At 37.8% G+C, this 17,664-nt stretch overlaps 2 protein-coding genes across 2 annotated transcripts; one reads left to right on the top strand and one right to left on the bottom strand.

Moving 5' to 3' along the window:
• Positions 1–1,324: 1,324 nt before the first annotated feature.
• On the bottom strand, positions 1,325–16,339 carry LOC125237959. The gene is made up of 5 exons (XM_048145209.1): positions 16,236–16,339; positions 13,210–13,290; positions 12,714–12,782; positions 2,764–2,835; positions 1,325–2,566 (listed from the first exon to the last, which is right to left on the bottom strand). Exons 1-5 carry the CDS (start codon positions 16,270–16,272, stop codon positions 1,920–1,922), a joined length of 906 nt encoding a protein of 301 aa, XP_048001166.1. The 5' UTR covers positions 16,273–16,339; the 3' UTR covers positions 1,325–1,919.
• Positions 5,756–10,962, top strand: LOC125237960. Its single transcript, XM_048145210.1, has 3 exons — positions 5,756–5,900; positions 7,989–8,337; positions 10,694–10,962. The coding sequence occupies exons 1-3, from the start codon at positions 5,845–5,847 to the stop codon at positions 10,898–10,900; spliced, it is 612 nt and encodes a 203-aa protein (XP_048001167.1). The 5' UTR covers positions 5,756–5,844; the 3' UTR covers positions 10,901–10,962.
• Positions 16,340–17,664: the final 1,325 nt, after the last annotated feature.

Below are 17,664 nucleotides of genomic sequence, written 5' to 3'. Positions count from 1 at the left end.
CACAAGACAGTTTGAGAAACCTTCGTATTTCAGATTGTCATTTGCGGATACAGTGGTTTAGGAGCAGTTCGGTAATCAGACCTACACATGTGTGTACAAATTCTGTCAATGTCACTGTCAGAAACCGTTCTGACAGTGACAATGACAGCCACAAATTCGTCCACATGTTGTTACCGTTATGTGTGCAAACGTCGACTAATAAAGTGTCGTTAAAAGTCATTCTGACAGTGACATTGACAGCCACAAATTCGTACACATTTTGTTACCGTAACGAGTGCACACGACGACTACATTTTGTTATTGTATCAATACGGTCGCATTGTTTGCACGACGTTACCACGCGTTATGTCACATTTGACAGTTAGTTACTGATTTGAAGATTTTGCGACTGAAATGGTTGTATGGGATTGACGTGTCTGTCTGTCTGTCTGTGTGTGTGTCTGTCTGTGGCATCGTAGCTCCCGAACGGATGAACCGAATTAGTTTATTTTGTTTGAAAGCTGAGTTAGTCGGGAGAGTTCTTAGCCATGTTTCATGAAAATCGGTCCACTATGTCGCGGTCGGGGGTTTTTTCAAAATTTTAATTTTGTGGTTATTAAATTTTCGGTCCGATATTCAGATGCTCAAAACACACTACAGTAATTATAATAGTCCAACTTTATCAGCCTGTACAAGTGTACATTTTTTAGGTAAATGTTATCCCACCAAAAACATTCAGTAAAAAACTAGCCATGTCTCGATGGAGCTGCTTGTTTATCTCTAAAAAGACATATGTAACTCCGTATAGACAGATAAAGTCTAAGAAAAACGTACCTCAAAACCACACAGAAAAAGGTACGGTGAACTAGACGGCGATACACCTTTGGGGGACGCTCAGCTAGATGGCGCTAATATTAATAATATTTGACATTTTAACACATATCAAGCTAAGAATATGGGCCAAATTGTCAAAGAGATGGCAGTATATGCACTGTGATGGTGATTACACATTTTACTTTGACAATAACTCTCTATAATACTCGATCCTTTTTGCTAGAAAGTAATGAAATCTAAACAAAGTCGTGCCAAGTCTAAGAATCCTTACTGCAATTTCGTTATTATTATAGTTAATGTTGTGTGACTGTGCCGTTGAAGGGTACAATACAAACTGTATTTGTATAAGACTATATTAAGTATAGTAAAACTATAATACCTATAAGTAACAGATATCCTTATAAGTACCTGAGAGAAGACACAATACGTCACTACTTTTAAAAAATCTCGTATCTCACGCTGTTCTTCAAAGTTAAAACGCAGTAAGTCTATATGCATTACATACATACTTACTACAATTTTCTTTTCATTGACAGACGAAGATACAAATTTTTTTAAAAGTAGTGACGAATGGTCACTCAGAGAAGTCAGTAGAAATTTAATTCAAATAAGTTTGCCATTGAAAAGGGAAATACATTTATTACAATACATTTATTTATTTTTTTCTCAATGCGCGTAGTAAGTACTAAGTAGTAACTTAATGTCTCTTTATTCATAAGTACACTAGCCCTAGCTTCGCTCGCGTGAAGTCCAAATAATCGGCATGCTCCATACAAAATTCCACCACCATTTTAGGGAAGTGGGGTGTTAGAAAGAGACAAAAAGTAGCCTATGTCGCTCTCTATCCCTCCAACTATCTCCACAAAAAATCACGTCAATCCGTCGCTCCGTTTTGTCGTGAAAGACGGACAAACAACACACACACTTTCCCATTTAAAATAAGTATTAGTATGGATTTGTAGCATATTTGCAGTTGGTTCTCTAGTCTTATTCTAAAATATCCTCCTTCGTAACTACAGGGTATGAAGGGTCATCCAACAACCCGCATTGTATCACGATGTCAGCGTTATGTTGTGTTACGGTGTGTTACGTTGTGTTACGATGTGTTACGTTGTTCTATGTTCATCAGGCCGCCGCGACCTAGGTGCATTTGGGCCATCTTCAGTGACATACTTTACACGCCGTGGACTTTTGGAAATAACATCTTCATCCTCAATCACATACTTAACCCGCTGCCGAGGTGCTGTGTCAGATATATCATCAGTAACATATATTACACGACGCCCTGGAGAATTTCTGGGACCTTCAGTAACATACTTTATACGCCTTGGAGTTTCAGAAACATCATCGTCAATAACATACTTTACACTCTTTCGCTGACTATCACGATCTTCATCTTCAGTTACATACGATATACGCTTTTGAGTGTCAGAAACCTCATCTTCATCGACATACTCTATACGCTCAGGTCGTGTATTGGAAATTATTTTTTTAACAACATACTTTACTCGGCGGCGTGGGAGAGGAGCCCTAAAAGCCGTTTTAGCAGAGTTTGATTCTTCTTCTAATACTACAATAGGGGACCTATCGAACTCATCTATAGATTCAGGTTTTTCACGGTCTTCTGACGCAGATTCATCGCGAGATTCTCGAGAGTTATCTTCGAAAGAACGAACTGCTATGTAAGGTGGGGTGGCAGGAAATTTTGCATTTTCGCCTGAAGTTGGTCTGGTGCTGCGAACATCGATTGGTTCTGCCAACAAAGGAAACAGTAAATAATAAGTAATTAGAGAAAAATGAGGTAGTAATCTAAAAACAAATTAGATTACATTTTAATTAAATTATTATTACATGTTTAGATGAGGTAATTTTAGAAATCATATATTTACAAACATATCTACACTTCGATATTTAGTGTCAATATTTTATAAATTCTTGTCATTAAGTTACCTGGTTTTTGTGTGTATACTGGAAACGGTACAGGAAGTACTAAAATCGGGAGATTGGTACTCCCGTGACCGCCTGCAAACGGAAAATACAATATTAAAGGTATAACATGAAATAAATGTCATATACAAAGAAAAAGTTACCAAGGCCTCCAAGTGTCCCGAGCTGGAATCGAACCAGCGTCCTGTTTACCGAACGGATACCTAAACCAACCAAAAATCGGAAATGTCATCTAGGTACTTAGAATTTTCGACCACTGCTTTCGTGACCCGATGGCCGGGTGAGTTCATGTATTAAATAATAAATAAATATTACTTAGATGACTTTTACTTTATGCATTTGCCATAAAATGAGATATAAAACATACTAGTTTGTTATTGGAGCTCTGATGTCCATTACTGGAGCAAAAACACTTCGTTTATAATTCAAATCTTTCAGTAATAACCGAATTAAATGAAACTAGTTGTATAGATATTTCTTTTGAAGAATTTGTGTTTTTTGTCCATAAAGGAATCACTATCCATTATAGGGTCAGTTCAGTTACACACAGTTACTATATGTTCCCTTGTAAGTTTCGATTCTGATTGATTTTGTTGTTCAAAGTGTTTTTCTTTGGAACTCAGTCATAGTTTTATTATTGTGACTTCGAGATCCTGAAAAAACACAGCTTAAACAGCCTTTGAAAACTCCCGACTAACTCAGCTTTCAGACAAAAAAATTAGCTACGATGCCACAGACAGACACACACACACAGACAGACAGGCAGACACGTCAAACTTATAACACCCCGTCGTTTTTGCGTCGGGGGTTAAAAAAAAATATATAAATTTGTTTTTTTCTTAAATATTATAATCTGAACCATTGTATAGTTATTAAGAGCACAACTGAGTCAATACTTAATTGGTCACACGGTAAAATGTAAATAGCTATATATTAATGAAAATCAAATTTACACAAAAATTCTAAGCGCAGAATATTATTCGATGAGTGTTGCTACTTACAAAACTGCCCTACAAATTATGTTAATTCAATTATTAAATAAAAATGAAAAATGTATACATGTATTTTAAATTTTTTCATGCCGAAAACTGTCAAATATAACCTAAATTATTTTTGTCATAATTATTATTTTTCTTAGGCGTTCTCAAATCTGTAGGTCATTTAAAGTAAGGAATTCCATGCCCAAAAATATAGATATAAATCATTTCAATTAGGTTTATTTCTAACCGCCGCCCTTAAATCTCAAGGAAGGTGGTTCTCAATTCGTCTATATTTTTTTTTTATCTTTGTTCCACGATATCTCCGCCGTTACTGGACCGATTTTGATTTTTTTTTATTGAATATATATCACAATATGCATACAGATTGGTACCATTTTTATCAGAACCCAGTTTTCATGATGGGATCCTGGAGAAATCGAGGGAACTCCTCAAATATGAAAGGCATACATATGGTGATTTTTGTGTTTTTAAAGGAACAGCATGCATGTAGTTACGTCCGGAACAGTGACATTTTGTACAGTGGTACTGCTGATGAAGATCAGAACGGAACTCCATAAATCTGATCGGCACGCTTATAATGACTTTCATGTTTTTATAAGAACAGCTTGCGTTTACGTTACAGAACAGTGACATTTGGTGCAGTGTAACTTCTGATGATGATCAGAACGGAACTCCTCAAATCTGAACGGCACACTTATAGTGACTTTTGTATTTTTATAGGAACAGCATGCTTTTAAGTTCAGAACAGTCACATTTATTTGTTAGATTTTTTATCTTTGTTATGCTTACATATTGAGTTTTCAAATTTTGTCAAGCTCGATTTCTTATAAGTAATCGGATATCGGATTAATGAGGAGTTGAGGAGACTCTTCAAACCTTAACGGTATGACTAGCTCGGAAACACGTGTTTTGTCCTTTAATACCAGCGGGTAAAAACGCATTTTATCCACTAGTGAATAAAGTAATTTGACCTTGAATAAAGTCAAATTGACTGCTTTAAAATTGATAAAAGTAGGTGAATCTAGTAATAAAGATGATTTACCACCTGTGGAAATATTGGAAGCAGTGATAAACGCATTTTTTGCGTTGTAGTTTCCTCGCTATAGTGAGGGGAAAAGTTTTGTGTTACACTCGGGTGCAAATGTATTTTACTTCTCGTGTGTTAAAAAAGTCGCAAGGTCAACATTCTATTCTCGTACCACTCGCTTCGCTCGTGGTTCAACTATAGAATCTTTTCACTTGCTCGTTTTTCAATTCCACACTCGGCGTTAAAATACAACTTTGCCCCCTTGTATAACAAATAACTATTGTGTTTCCATCAAATAATTTAAGATTTACATTAAAAGCAGTTTTAAAAAATACGTACACATTTCTACATAATCCAACATTCGGAAGTGCCTTTCACCAGAACCCCAAAAGCGGCTGTTTTTTTTTTCTTAAAAATTATCGTAGTTAGACTTACAGAAGATGAAGGTAAAGTATGTAAAATAATTTGATGTAAAGATATACTATCTCCATGTTCTCCCTCAGCAAAAAAATAAAGAATAGAAAAAAACATTATTCAGGACACTAACAATAAAAATTACAAAAAACATATACACCGTGTTTTTTGTCTTCCGTTAAATTCGACGCGCAGTTAGGTTCGGCTACGGCACCTGCTCCGAGACAAAATGTCCCCCCCCCCGTACCTTTTGAACCACAAGTTCAAAAAATATGAAAAAAATCTAAAAAGTAGAACTTTATAAAGACTTTCTAGGAAAATTATTTTGAACTGGAAAGGTTGAACTTTTGAAAAAAATACGGGAAACTACGAAACCCTACACTGAGCGTGGCCCGACACGCTCTTGGCCGGTTTTTTAATTTTAAGTATGGCAATGATTTGTGGGAAATTTACATCTCCGTGCAAAAACGGGCTACTAGTAATATAATAGAGTCAAACATACATTGTATAAACAGCTGTGAAGTTTCAGTTTACTCAATTAGATACACTTACTCTTAAAAAGGTATATAAACCGCAAATTTTGGCGTGAATTATTGTATTTGTCATATCATAACAGTAAACCAGAAGCGTTTAATTGTAAAAATGTTACTGACGGCGTTTTTATTCTTGTCAATATCTGCGAGTGTTTTTAGTGACAGGTATGTATATGGATTTCAATTGTATAAGATAAGCTAGTCATTATCGCTTTAATCAATCAATCAATCAATTCTTTATTTTGTTAAACATAGGTGATAAATACATTAATGTCAGCGCTATTCTATGTTTTACCCACTATGCGGGTGTACAAAATTGTGTTGATGTGCGGTTATTAAGCTAAACGCATGCATATCTATGCTTTACTTTTGTTCTTGTGTGCCAAAAAGGCTTTAATTAGAAATATTTATTCCAATTTGATAGTTTTATTGCTTAACCAAATTCCCTAATACAGACACGATATTTCTAGGAAAATGTCGTTACTAAAAACCTAGTCGTCTTAACCGTAATTTGTGCATATTTGAATTTTGACATGTTGTCAATAGATTAAAAAAAAAACGATGCTTATATACTTACATTATAGTATGAATTTTCTGAGATGAACTTTTCGCTTTTGCCCTAATCTGTTAAACAAAGGCCTTTGTTTCTATTATTCACGGCGGCTAGCTCCCGTTTAAACGGCACGTGCTATAGTCTCAGTGTAGTTAAAAATCAACTATCATGATAGTAATAAGGTTCAAAACCCTAAAAAGCCCTTTCGGAGATAACACGTTATGTCATCTTCAGAAAAAGTTACCTGCATACTGCAAACTGTTTAATAAATTTAACTACACTACACTGAGACTTTAGCACGTGCTGTGGAAACGGGAGCTAACCGCCGCGAATAATAGAAACAAAGGCCTTTGTTTAACAGATTAGGGCAAAAGCGAAAAGTTCATCTCAGAAAATTCATACTATACTAAACATTTAAGGGTTAAGATAGCCAAGGACGATTATATGTACACCGGGACTTACTTAGTCATGGAAAAAAGTTTACCCCTGAAATGGCTCACTAATAAGACGTAGGTACGGTCACGGACTTTAATAGTTATTTGTTTTACAAGGGGGCAAAGTTGTTGTTTAACCGCACGTGCCAATATTGATACCCGAGCAAGCGAAAGATTCCAATATTGAACCACGAGCCTAGCGAGTGGTTCGAGAAGTGGAATCTTGAGCGTTGCGAGGGTTTCAATTCAAGACATGAAGGTTAAACAAACTTTGCCCCCGAGTGAAACACAAAATTTTTCACCACACCAACACGAACAAAATACTGACTATAAAACATCAAGCTAAATTAAATTTATGAATTTATCCAATATTTTTGATTCAAAATCATCATTTAATGCCTGCTCAAGATATCAAGTTAAAATTTGTATGAAATGACTTTGCACTCTTGTGGATAAAATGCAATTTTGCTATCTGTTGCCCGCCGAGTTTCTTGCCGGTCCCATAGTGGATACCCCCCTCCAACTGAGGGGGGACTGAAATCTTCTCGAGACTGAGGCGTAGGGTTAGAGCCGGCGTAGTTTTATTTGACGTTCATAAGCGCATTGTAATATGCCTACTTGGAAAATAAATATTTCATTTCATTTCATTTCATTGTTTTCGAATAGCAAAGTAAGCCTTTACCAGTTGGTGTGGTGAAAATTAAATTGAATTGTTGATCCATTTCTAGCTCATTTACTGGAATCTTGTAGTTAAGCATAGACAGCATAGTCAAGCTAAGAAGTGTCCAGTATAAAATGAGCTAGAAGTGGATCAACAATTATTAACGTCCGTGACTGTCATATCTACCGAAGCAATTTTAGTAACGACATTACCTGGGCTGAGCCATTTTTTTTCAAAGTTGTCCACCCCACTTTTTTTGTAACATGGGTATTTTTAACGCGATTCATAGGTACTCAGAACCGCGAGGTCTTTCGATCCTGATAGGAGAAAAAAATGTCCCAAGATTTCCATACATTTTTCAGACCTTCCATTCCGTTACCGCCATACAAAATGTATGAAAAAATGATAACGGAATGGGAAAAAACCTTGGGACACTTTTTTTTTCTTCTATTAGGATTGAAAGAGCTCGCGATTCTGAGTAGAAATGGAAACCACATAAAAAAATCTAAATCCAAAAAAAGCGGGGTGGACAACTTTGAAAAAAAATGGCCCACCTCCAGCATTCTGAGGGATGAGGCTCTTATTTTTTTTTGTACTTTTCATAGCACTACGAACGGTGAAAAATACATCTTCGACTTCACTGGACCGGATGGCGTAGAAGAATGGCAGGAGCAATCGGATACCGTGCGCTCCGTGGGAATGTCCAAAGCGGTTCTCGTCATGCACCAGAACACCGAATACAAACGAGCAGTATTCTTCGCACTGCTAAACCCTCAGACAGATGGGTCGGGGTTCGCTGGAGTCAGAGATTTGAGGGCATATGATGACCTAACGGGGTACACAAAGTTGCAGTTGCGGTGTCGTGCCCAGGGACAGTTCAATGGCTTCAAAGTCGTTTTACGGCACAAGGGATTAAACAATGATCCTAATTTTACCTTTGAGCAGCTTTTCGAAGTAAGTTACACTCACAGCTTTTGTTGAAAGTCACGAGCTCATGAGTAACGTATAGTCAACCAATTGGAACCCTAGTGAAATAACTCTAATGAAATAAAGTAAATACAGAAATAGTTATTTGTTATACAAGGGGGCAAAGTTGTATTTTAACGCCGAGTGTGGAATTGAAAAACGAGCAAGTGAAAGGATTCTATAGTTGAACCACGAGCGAAGCGAGTGGTTCGAGAATAGAATCCTGAACTTGCGAGTTTTTTAACACACGAGAAGTAAAATACATTTGCACCCGAGTGTAACACAAAACTTTTCCCCTCACTATAGCGAGGAAACTACAACGCAAAAAAATGCGTTTATCACTGCTTCCAGTAGTTCCAGAGGTGATAAAACATCTTTATTACTAGATTCACTTACTTTTATCAATTTTAAAGCAGTTAATTTGACTTTATTCAAGGTCAAATTACTTTACCCACTAGTGGATAAAATGCGTTTTTACCCGCTGGTATTAAAGGACAAAACACGTGTTTCCGAGCTAGTGAGGGGAAAAATAATATCTTCGCCAACAAACTCAAATCCGTGTTATTAGTAAAAGCATACTATACAATCGAAGAATTCATGCAGGATGATTTGCAACGAAATTAAATACAATTTCTAAATTTAGAATGTTATAATATAATAATGTGTGTAGCCAGTGTAGCTATAGCAAATCTAGGAATAAACTAGATATAATTTAGTATATAATTAATGTATAATAAATAGCCAATATTGCCATGCCCTACCGGGGTGCCATGCGACCTCCTTCATACTGTAACATCTGTAATGTAATACCATGGTTTGCAATTTATTTATTTATTTATTATTAGTAAAAACATGTTTACATGACATTACAGTAAAACCAATGTGTCACGAAACTTAAATTTAACAAAAAAGATAGAAAATAAATAGAACAAAATTAAAAATAAAATTAAACAATTGATTTGGGCGATGACGTCACAGCGTGGCTCCGTTGCGTCGTTTGCCCCGGTGTGGGATTTGGCAGGTTGCCCCGGAACCGCCGAAAAACCACACCTTTCGGCCAGAAGTCTGCGCTCGCGATGGTGTCCTGCAGCGGCCGCGGCACGCGCACAACGAACGAGCTGAAGTGCACGTAGTGACGCGATTGCAGCTGTTGCACCCTCAGCGTGTAGCCAGTCTTCCGACGAACGTAGTCCACCACCTCGTCAGCCATGGCGGAGTAATGCAGGCGAGACACGTAGAGCGCCCTACTCGGTGTGGCAATCCGTAGACCAGAATTCACCGGTTCCGCAGAGCCACACATAGTCTTGCGAGCCGCTCTGCGCGCCTTGCTCTTCTTTTCCACCAATGTGAACCCCTCTTCATCCACATTGGTGCGGGAAGATAAATGATATTGATTGATTGATTGACAACCATGTCAAAATGACAAGCAGTAAGAGATCTCTTACAATCTGATTAATAACGTCACTATGACATAGTTCTACAGTGGCCTAGGCACAGATGTCATATATACCATAGATCAAGCAAACGTAGCGTGTCAAATGAACTCAGTGAAATCCACTGAGTTGTCCGTCTTTAATCGCAGCTTGCAGCTTTCGGGCGTCAATTTTTGTAAGTTGAAGTCAATCAAAACATAAAAAATGCCTCGTTACGTGATATTCAATTGCAACAACACAAAAATTATGAATAATCAAGAGCCTGAGACATATTTAAAATTACAGGCAAGAAACAACTTCAGTACAAAATTTGACACGCTCGGCCCCTATACAAATAGATGAACTTGTTTCTTCTATATAAATAAAGTTCTGTGGGCCTAGGGTTCCAATTGGTTGACTGTACCTATAAGTAAGGAGTAAGGAAAGAGTTGACTCCATACATCAGTAAATGCAAGTTATTTGTAGTGACATCTAGCGTCACCCACGCGTCAATCACGCGTCAACTAGCGGGAGTTACAACTCTTTCCTCACTTATTGCTCTATGATGAGATTGATGAGGCCATTTAGACGGTACATTGGTTTTATTACATTGCGGAATTTGATGGCTGTGCAAAATTGTATGTAACCTGAACAGCCCGCAATGTAACTAAAATCTTATGCGAGTTCGCACGCCGTCTAAGGCCTGATTTAAAGGGCGTACGAACTCTCATGCGATTTTAATTCAATTAAAGGGTTTATTACAACTGTTGAGGTCACATACAATTTTGCACATAAAACTCGTAGGTATCGCGAGTTCTCGTACCGTCTAAATGGGCCCTAAATCGTGTTCCGTGTAAACAATATGTTATAAGGAACAATTAAGTACCTAATCTATTATATGTATAAGGTAACTGATGAAACTTTTTTTACAGGGCCCACAAAATGAATTCGCTGTCCGTGACCTGCCATTTTCAGAATTTAAAGCATTTTTCCACGGCCGAGAAGTAGAAACTAACGACACTCTTGATGTATCCCAAATAACTAGTATTGGTATTCAAATGTACGGAGGAGTGTTCCTGCCTGTGAAACAGAGTGGTCCTGCAACTTTAGAGATAGATTGGATAAAGGCAGTTAACTGAAAGTAGTTAAAAATGTAAAAATGAGTGATTATGTAAATACATAATGACTGAAATAAAAACATGAAAGTTCTTAATTATTTTCCACACATCTTCCCATTATGTATCTATAAGTGCGTTTTCACATCATCCGATGCGATATCTGATGTAGGACCGATATCCCATACATTACAGGCGCCATCTTGGATTTTTTCCATTGAAATCCTTCCGACATCCGATGTCGGATCGGATAATGTGAAAACGACCTAAGTTGTTTAAGGGTGTAATTTAACTGATCTGCAAAAAATACCGATTTTGATGAACAAAAATATATTATATTTGACCCACTAAATGATATTTGGTAAGTATTTCAAATATGGGAGCGATTTTTGAGATTCACATCGAATTCAAAAAATTATCACTGAAAATAATGTCACACCAAAAATTGTTACGATTACTCTAGCATGATCCTACATATAAAGTGCTATTTTTGAAAGTCACCATCACCATTTATCGATATTCGACGTTTCGTTATGTGGTTCTAATAAAGAGTATTCTTCTTACCTCTATTCTTCTCTTTATAAATTCAAGCTATTTCCGTCACTAGAAGAAAAGCGGCAAAAATGCTAAGACTGAAAATTTATTATCAAGAAATTTTGGATTTCGTGGCTTTTGTCTAGTAGTGGTAATTGAATACGAGCGATCTACAGTATCTTTCAAAAATAGCGAGTCACCGCTTCCAACTGACATTGGAGATTCAAAAGCGGTAGAATTTTTACATGTATCAAATAGGCAATTTCTTACTTAAAATGTCCATGATTGGTATCGGTTACAAATCATGCCGTTTGCTTCATCTAGCGTATTCATATCTGGCGTTTGTGCCATTCGGCTACGCACCCTGGATACGTAGCCGAATGGCACAAACGCTCATGAAACGAAACGCTCGTAGATATCTATCTCTATCGCTCGTGCGTATTGGCGTGACAGAGCCAGACTAGCTTTCGCGGCGTTACGTTTTCGTTTCACGTCGGAGAAATGCCATTCGGCTACGGCACCTGGGCAGACAAACCATTACTCACTCATGCAAATTAGTACCTACTCACTCAGACAAACCATAACACACTCAAACAAACAATTACTAACTCAGACAAAACATTACTCAATATGGCCGTAATATATTATCAGCTAAGTAGGTTAGGTACCTAGTCTTAAAATGTTATTTGTGCAACAAGAGAGAAAAGTTGATATTTGCATTGAGTGACAAATTTGAGTCCCGTGGAAGCGAAAGATATAGAATCTTGACTAAATAAAATTTTTGAAAAAACCCCCGGCCGCGACATAGCAGACCGATTTTCATGAATCATGGCTAAGAACCACCTAAGAACACTCCCGAGTAACTCAGCTTTCAAAAAAAAAACTAAATCTAAGGCCCCGCGCACACGGAGGCAACAGTTGCTCGGCGACTTTCGTATTTGTATGAAAAGTTGCGTCGCCTCGTGTGCGCACTTTTATACTAAGCCATGGTCGCGACAAAAAAGTCGCCGGCAACAGTTGCCCGTGTGCGCGGGCCCTAAATCGGTTCATCCGTTCGGGAGTTACGATGCCACAGACTGACACACACACAGATAGACAGACAGACAGCCCCTCGTTTTTGCATCGGGGGTTAAAAACGGTTGGTAAAAGTCCAAAATGTGACGCCGCAGCCGTCCCCGCCCCGCTGAGAGCCGAGAACTTCTAAGATACTTATGCGCAGTGACCAAATAGCTACTTTACTCACTGATTTTAAGCAGCAAAGAAGGCTCTTGCCAGCTGCTGAGGTGAAAATAATGTATCTTACCAATTTGAATAGGCAGCTTAACTGGCAGCACGGGTAATATTTTGTAGCTGGCATCGCGGTCCGTTTTATCTGTCAACAGTAAGTAGTAAATACATGGTAAGTACGTACCTATACATATACGATATCAAAGATTAAATATAAAAAGATCATACCATCTCACACATTAAAATGCGACCGCCTAAGAACGCGCATACACTACACCACACATAGATGGCGCCACAAAAAAATGTCTTGTAGCTTTCGATTATACATGTAGATGGCGTTAAGTGTCAATTTTGACATAAATTTATGGCTCGCAAGTGACACTTAACGCCAATCTACAAATACCTTAAATTAAATTGATACATTTATATTTGTCATACATACACATAGGAAAATAACTATATGCATAAATATATAAATAAAATCTCTCTCTCTGTTTATGATAAAAATCAAAATAAAATCAAGTCCCTCTTTTCACAGGATGACAATAATCAACAAGAAAGTAAATACATACCTCTAAAGATGTCTAAGAATGTGTCTCTCCTGTCCCTATTTCTGGTAATCGCTCCATCTGTTGGTGTTCCTCTTACGGCTCCTGAGGACAAAAAACAAAAAAACTTTTCACATATGCCTAGGATACTTAGTATACCTACTAGGATTTATCCCTGCCGCTTCTTTCCGCCATCGACACATTTCCATCTTCAACATTTAGAATTAGAGAGGTAGGCTGTGCGTTTGGAGGTAGAACTGCATTGCACAGCTCATGCACATCAGCTAATTAAATGTGAGATTTACTGTCACATGTATTTCTAAGAATGTCACCTGTATTTCTAAGAATGGGAGAGGATCGGGCTGCCAAGAGGGCGTATCTGGTGGCCGCCCGGCGGGTCGGCCCAGATACCGCCGGGGAGACAGCGTGATGGCGGATCTGTGTCAGCTACAAGCCGATAATTGGCAGGAAGCTGCGCAGGATCGGAATAAGTGGCGTGCTCTCGTTTTGGAGGCCAAGATCCTCTTTTGATCACAGTGCCATACTAGTTAGTTAGTATTTCTACAACCTTCAAAAAAATAGCGTAAGTACCTCCGTGGTACCTCCATTAAAGAGGACAACGGACCTACAACCCCTCTGGTACTGTTCTGATGGGTTGCCGCATGGTTGCCGTAATAGTTTTCCGTCAGGTTATCCGTCTGTCTTTTGCCGCCTCCATCATAAAAAAATATAATACAAAACTTCAGAGAAACCTATCACCCAAATGCATTTCAAGCGGTTGCCCAATTTGACTTTCATATTTAGACATATCTTTGTTATTTATTCTATCGAGATGCTTTCGAGGACATGATTATCATAGACATTTTTGTATATGACAAAATGATGACAAATGGCAAATAAAAGGTTATAATGCCAAGGCCAGCGACCACTAATAAACGCAACAACAACGCGTAACTCAAAAATGTATTTAAGTAGGAAGAAATAATTTATTGCACGTTGTCTTTGTGGCATATGGAATTATCGATTTTTTGTACCGTACAAAATTAGGTATCTAAGGTTCGCCAAAATATATTATACGTCATTGGCCATAAGCACTCCAAAGTTTGATTTTTAGTGCGTTTTCACATCACTTAGTTTGAGTAGGTTTTTAGGGTTCCATAGTCAACTAGGAACCCTTATAGTTTCGCCATGTCTGTCTGTCCGTCGGTCCGTCCGGACGGACCGCGGAAAATCTCACTGACCGTTAGCACTAGAAAGCTGAAATTTGGTACCAATATGTATTATCAATCACGCCGACAAAGTGGTAAAATAAAAAGTGGAAAAAAAATGTTTTGTTAGGGTGCCCCCCTACATGTAAAGTGGGGACTGATTTATTTTTTCATTCCAACCCCAACGTGGGATATATATTTTTGGACAGGTATTTAAAAATAAATAAGGATTTACTAAAATCGTTTTTTGATAATATTAATGTTTTCGGAAATAATCGCTCCTAAAGGAAAAAAAGTGTGTCCCTCCCCTCTAACTTTAAAAAATGTGAAAGAAATCACAAAAGTAGAACTTTATAAAGACTTTCTAGGAAAATTTTTTTGAACTTGATAGGTTTAGTAGTTTTAGAAAATAATACGGAAAACTACGGAACCCTACACTGAGCGTGGCCGTGGCCCGACAGTCCCGACACGCTCTTGGCCCGTTTTTAGGGTTCCGTAGTCAACTAGGAACCCTTATAGTTTCGCCATGTCTGTCTGTCCGTCCGTCCGTCCGTCCGTCCGTCCGTCCGTCCGTCCGCGGATAATCTCAGTAACCGTAAGCACTAGAAAGCTGAAATTTGGTGCCAATATGTATATCAATCACGCCAACAAAGTGCAAAAATAAAAAATGGAAAAAAATGTTTTATTAGGGTACCCCCCCTACATGTAAAGTGGGGGCTGATATTTTTTTTCATTCCAACCTCAACGTGTGATATATTGTTGGATAGGTATTTAAAAATGAATAGGGGTTTACTAAGATCGTTTTTTGATAATATTAATATTTTCGGAAATAATCACTCCTAAAGGAAAAAAGTGCGTCCCCCCCCTCTAACTTTTGAACCATATGTTTAAAAAATATGAAAAAAATCACAAAAGTAGAACTTTATAAAGACTTTCTAGGAAAATTGTTTTCAACTTGATAGGTTCAGTAGTTTTTGAGAAAAATACGAAAAACTACGGAACCCTACACTGAGCGTGGCCCGACACGCTCTTGGCCGGTTTTTCGTAGTGGCGTAGACAGGTCTCGTGGAGTCTTTGCTCACGACAGTCACGACTCGTACGTAATACGTAAGGTTACGGGCGATCCTTGCTCATGTGGACAATCTGCCAACATCAGTTTTCCCTCTTGTACGACACCCACGGGAAGGTCGGGATGAGATGGGGTGGTGCTATTCTTTTGTTGTTCTCTGGATATTTCAAAACGGCTGAGAGAGTTGCATTTTACCCACAAGCGTGCATAATTATTAATTTCATACAACTTTTAGTTGATCCCGAAACCTGGTAGAATTGATGTTTAATTTTTTTTATACTACGTCGGTGGCAAACAAGCATGCGGCCCGCCTGATGGAAAGCGATCACCGCCACCTATGGACGCCTGCAACTCAAGGAGTGTCACGTGCGCGTTGCCAACCCATTAGAAACTTGTACACTCCTTCTGATGATGATTTTGAATCATAAATATTTAAAATAAATTGATGGATTTCGCTTAGTTTGATGTTTTTCAATTTTAAAGTATTGGCTTGTTTTATGAAACACTTTAATTGAAATCTGTTGCTTGCTCAAATAACTGTTAAATCTACAGGAAGGCAGGAAATAATTTGCAATTTGCATAATAAAGTTTCCTGCCAAAGCGAGTATTAAGGGCGTTCAAAATCAAACTACAGTGACTTTAGGATAATCAGGATAATATGCTTGTATGTATTTAAAAATAAAGGTGACTTCTCTTGTTACAGTCCTTGGCTATGTTTGAATAAATTATCCTGCAGATTAAAATACAGCTTTTTCGAACAGAAGATGACTTACCTATAGCACACAGCACCAACACAGCACACGATATCATGGCGCCTTCACTGTCACTGACCAGTTGACCACTACAGAGTACGTACCTATAATAGTCGTAGGCGACTACAACCGAGTGTCCTCACAGTGCCTTCCAAATTCTGACACCTCGATCACGTCCCACAGATGCCGCATTGTGAAGAATTGGTGGCAAACTAAAGTAAAATTCATAATCCTACGGACTAAATTGACAAATGACTGACAGGTAAAATGATACCAGGAACAGCAAAATTAAAATAGGGAAGGGTATATGTCGATAAAAATATATCGACAAGTTGTAAAGTACATACAACAGACAAGTTTAAATCAAGAATAAGTATATGAGTTTCAAATAAGAGGTACACATTTTAGTTTGTTCTATGTATCTTCGAGGTAGTGGATGGATACCATGCATTTTTACCCACTAGTTTTAAACCATAAAAAGGTTTCCGAGCCTATAGGTAAAAAATAAAATACCATGTCCGACGATAATAAATTATCTGTCACGCTATGGCAAGTATATCATAAATATCTATATAATTTTCGAATAATATTATTGCTGCTTCGAAATAAAAAAAATATCTCTAATTAGCGGTCTACAGACCTTTTGATCTGTCGAAATCACAGAAAAAGTTGGTATATTGATTAGCCGATCAAATTGCCAATTTCATTGTCCCGTCTGGGTGCACCTTAAATCTACGATGTAATAATAATTTTAATATCGATAAGAACGACACTGGCCAAACTGTGGCAACATTCGTTCACACTTACTTGTCAATTTGGTCCGTAGGATTATGGATTTTACTTTAGCACACGACCTGCCTGGTCAGCAATCAACTTAGCCTATAGACTATTGGCTAGATGTGTTACATGCGCCAACACCCCTGACCCTCGTTAACCTCTGGCAACCTTTCTCACTGACAAAAACACAACACTAGATATGAATCTGGTCTTAAGTGTTATTTAACTGCGATTTTCTATAAAGTGGGCTCTGCTTTAGATATGACATACGCTGTGATGTGCCCTACCATACCTCACAGTAAGTGACAGTGGTAACTTACTGCAAGAGCGTGGATGGCTATCACAGGTCACAGGCTTTCTTAAGTACATTTTTGTGTGAATGAACAAACATGCACATTTCACAAATATATACATAGAAGGAAGTGCCTGAAGTGGTAACAAACCAAGCTTTTCAAAAAGTGGTCTGCAAGATTCAACGTCGCACCCCGTTTAATGCTCGAATGCTTTTTTGTGCAACAAAAGCTCTATTATAGTCTGTACTATTTCTTTTTCGTGACCGCGTTTAATAAAACAAGAACTTTAGTGTTCTTTCAAACATCATAATTTGATATACATTTGAGTAGAATAATTATCGGCTAATGTAATATTGGCTTACAAAGTCTACAGCATTCCT

Source organism: Leguminivora glycinivorella, chromosome 22, assembly GCF_023078275.1.
Source record: "Leguminivora glycinivorella isolate SPB_JAAS2020 chromosome 22, LegGlyc_1.1, whole genome shotgun sequence".
Classification (NCBI taxonomy): Eukaryota; Metazoa; Arthropoda; class Insecta; order Lepidoptera; family Tortricidae; genus Leguminivora; species Leguminivora glycinivorella.
This window is presented reverse-complemented; position numbering and strand designations above follow the sequence as displayed.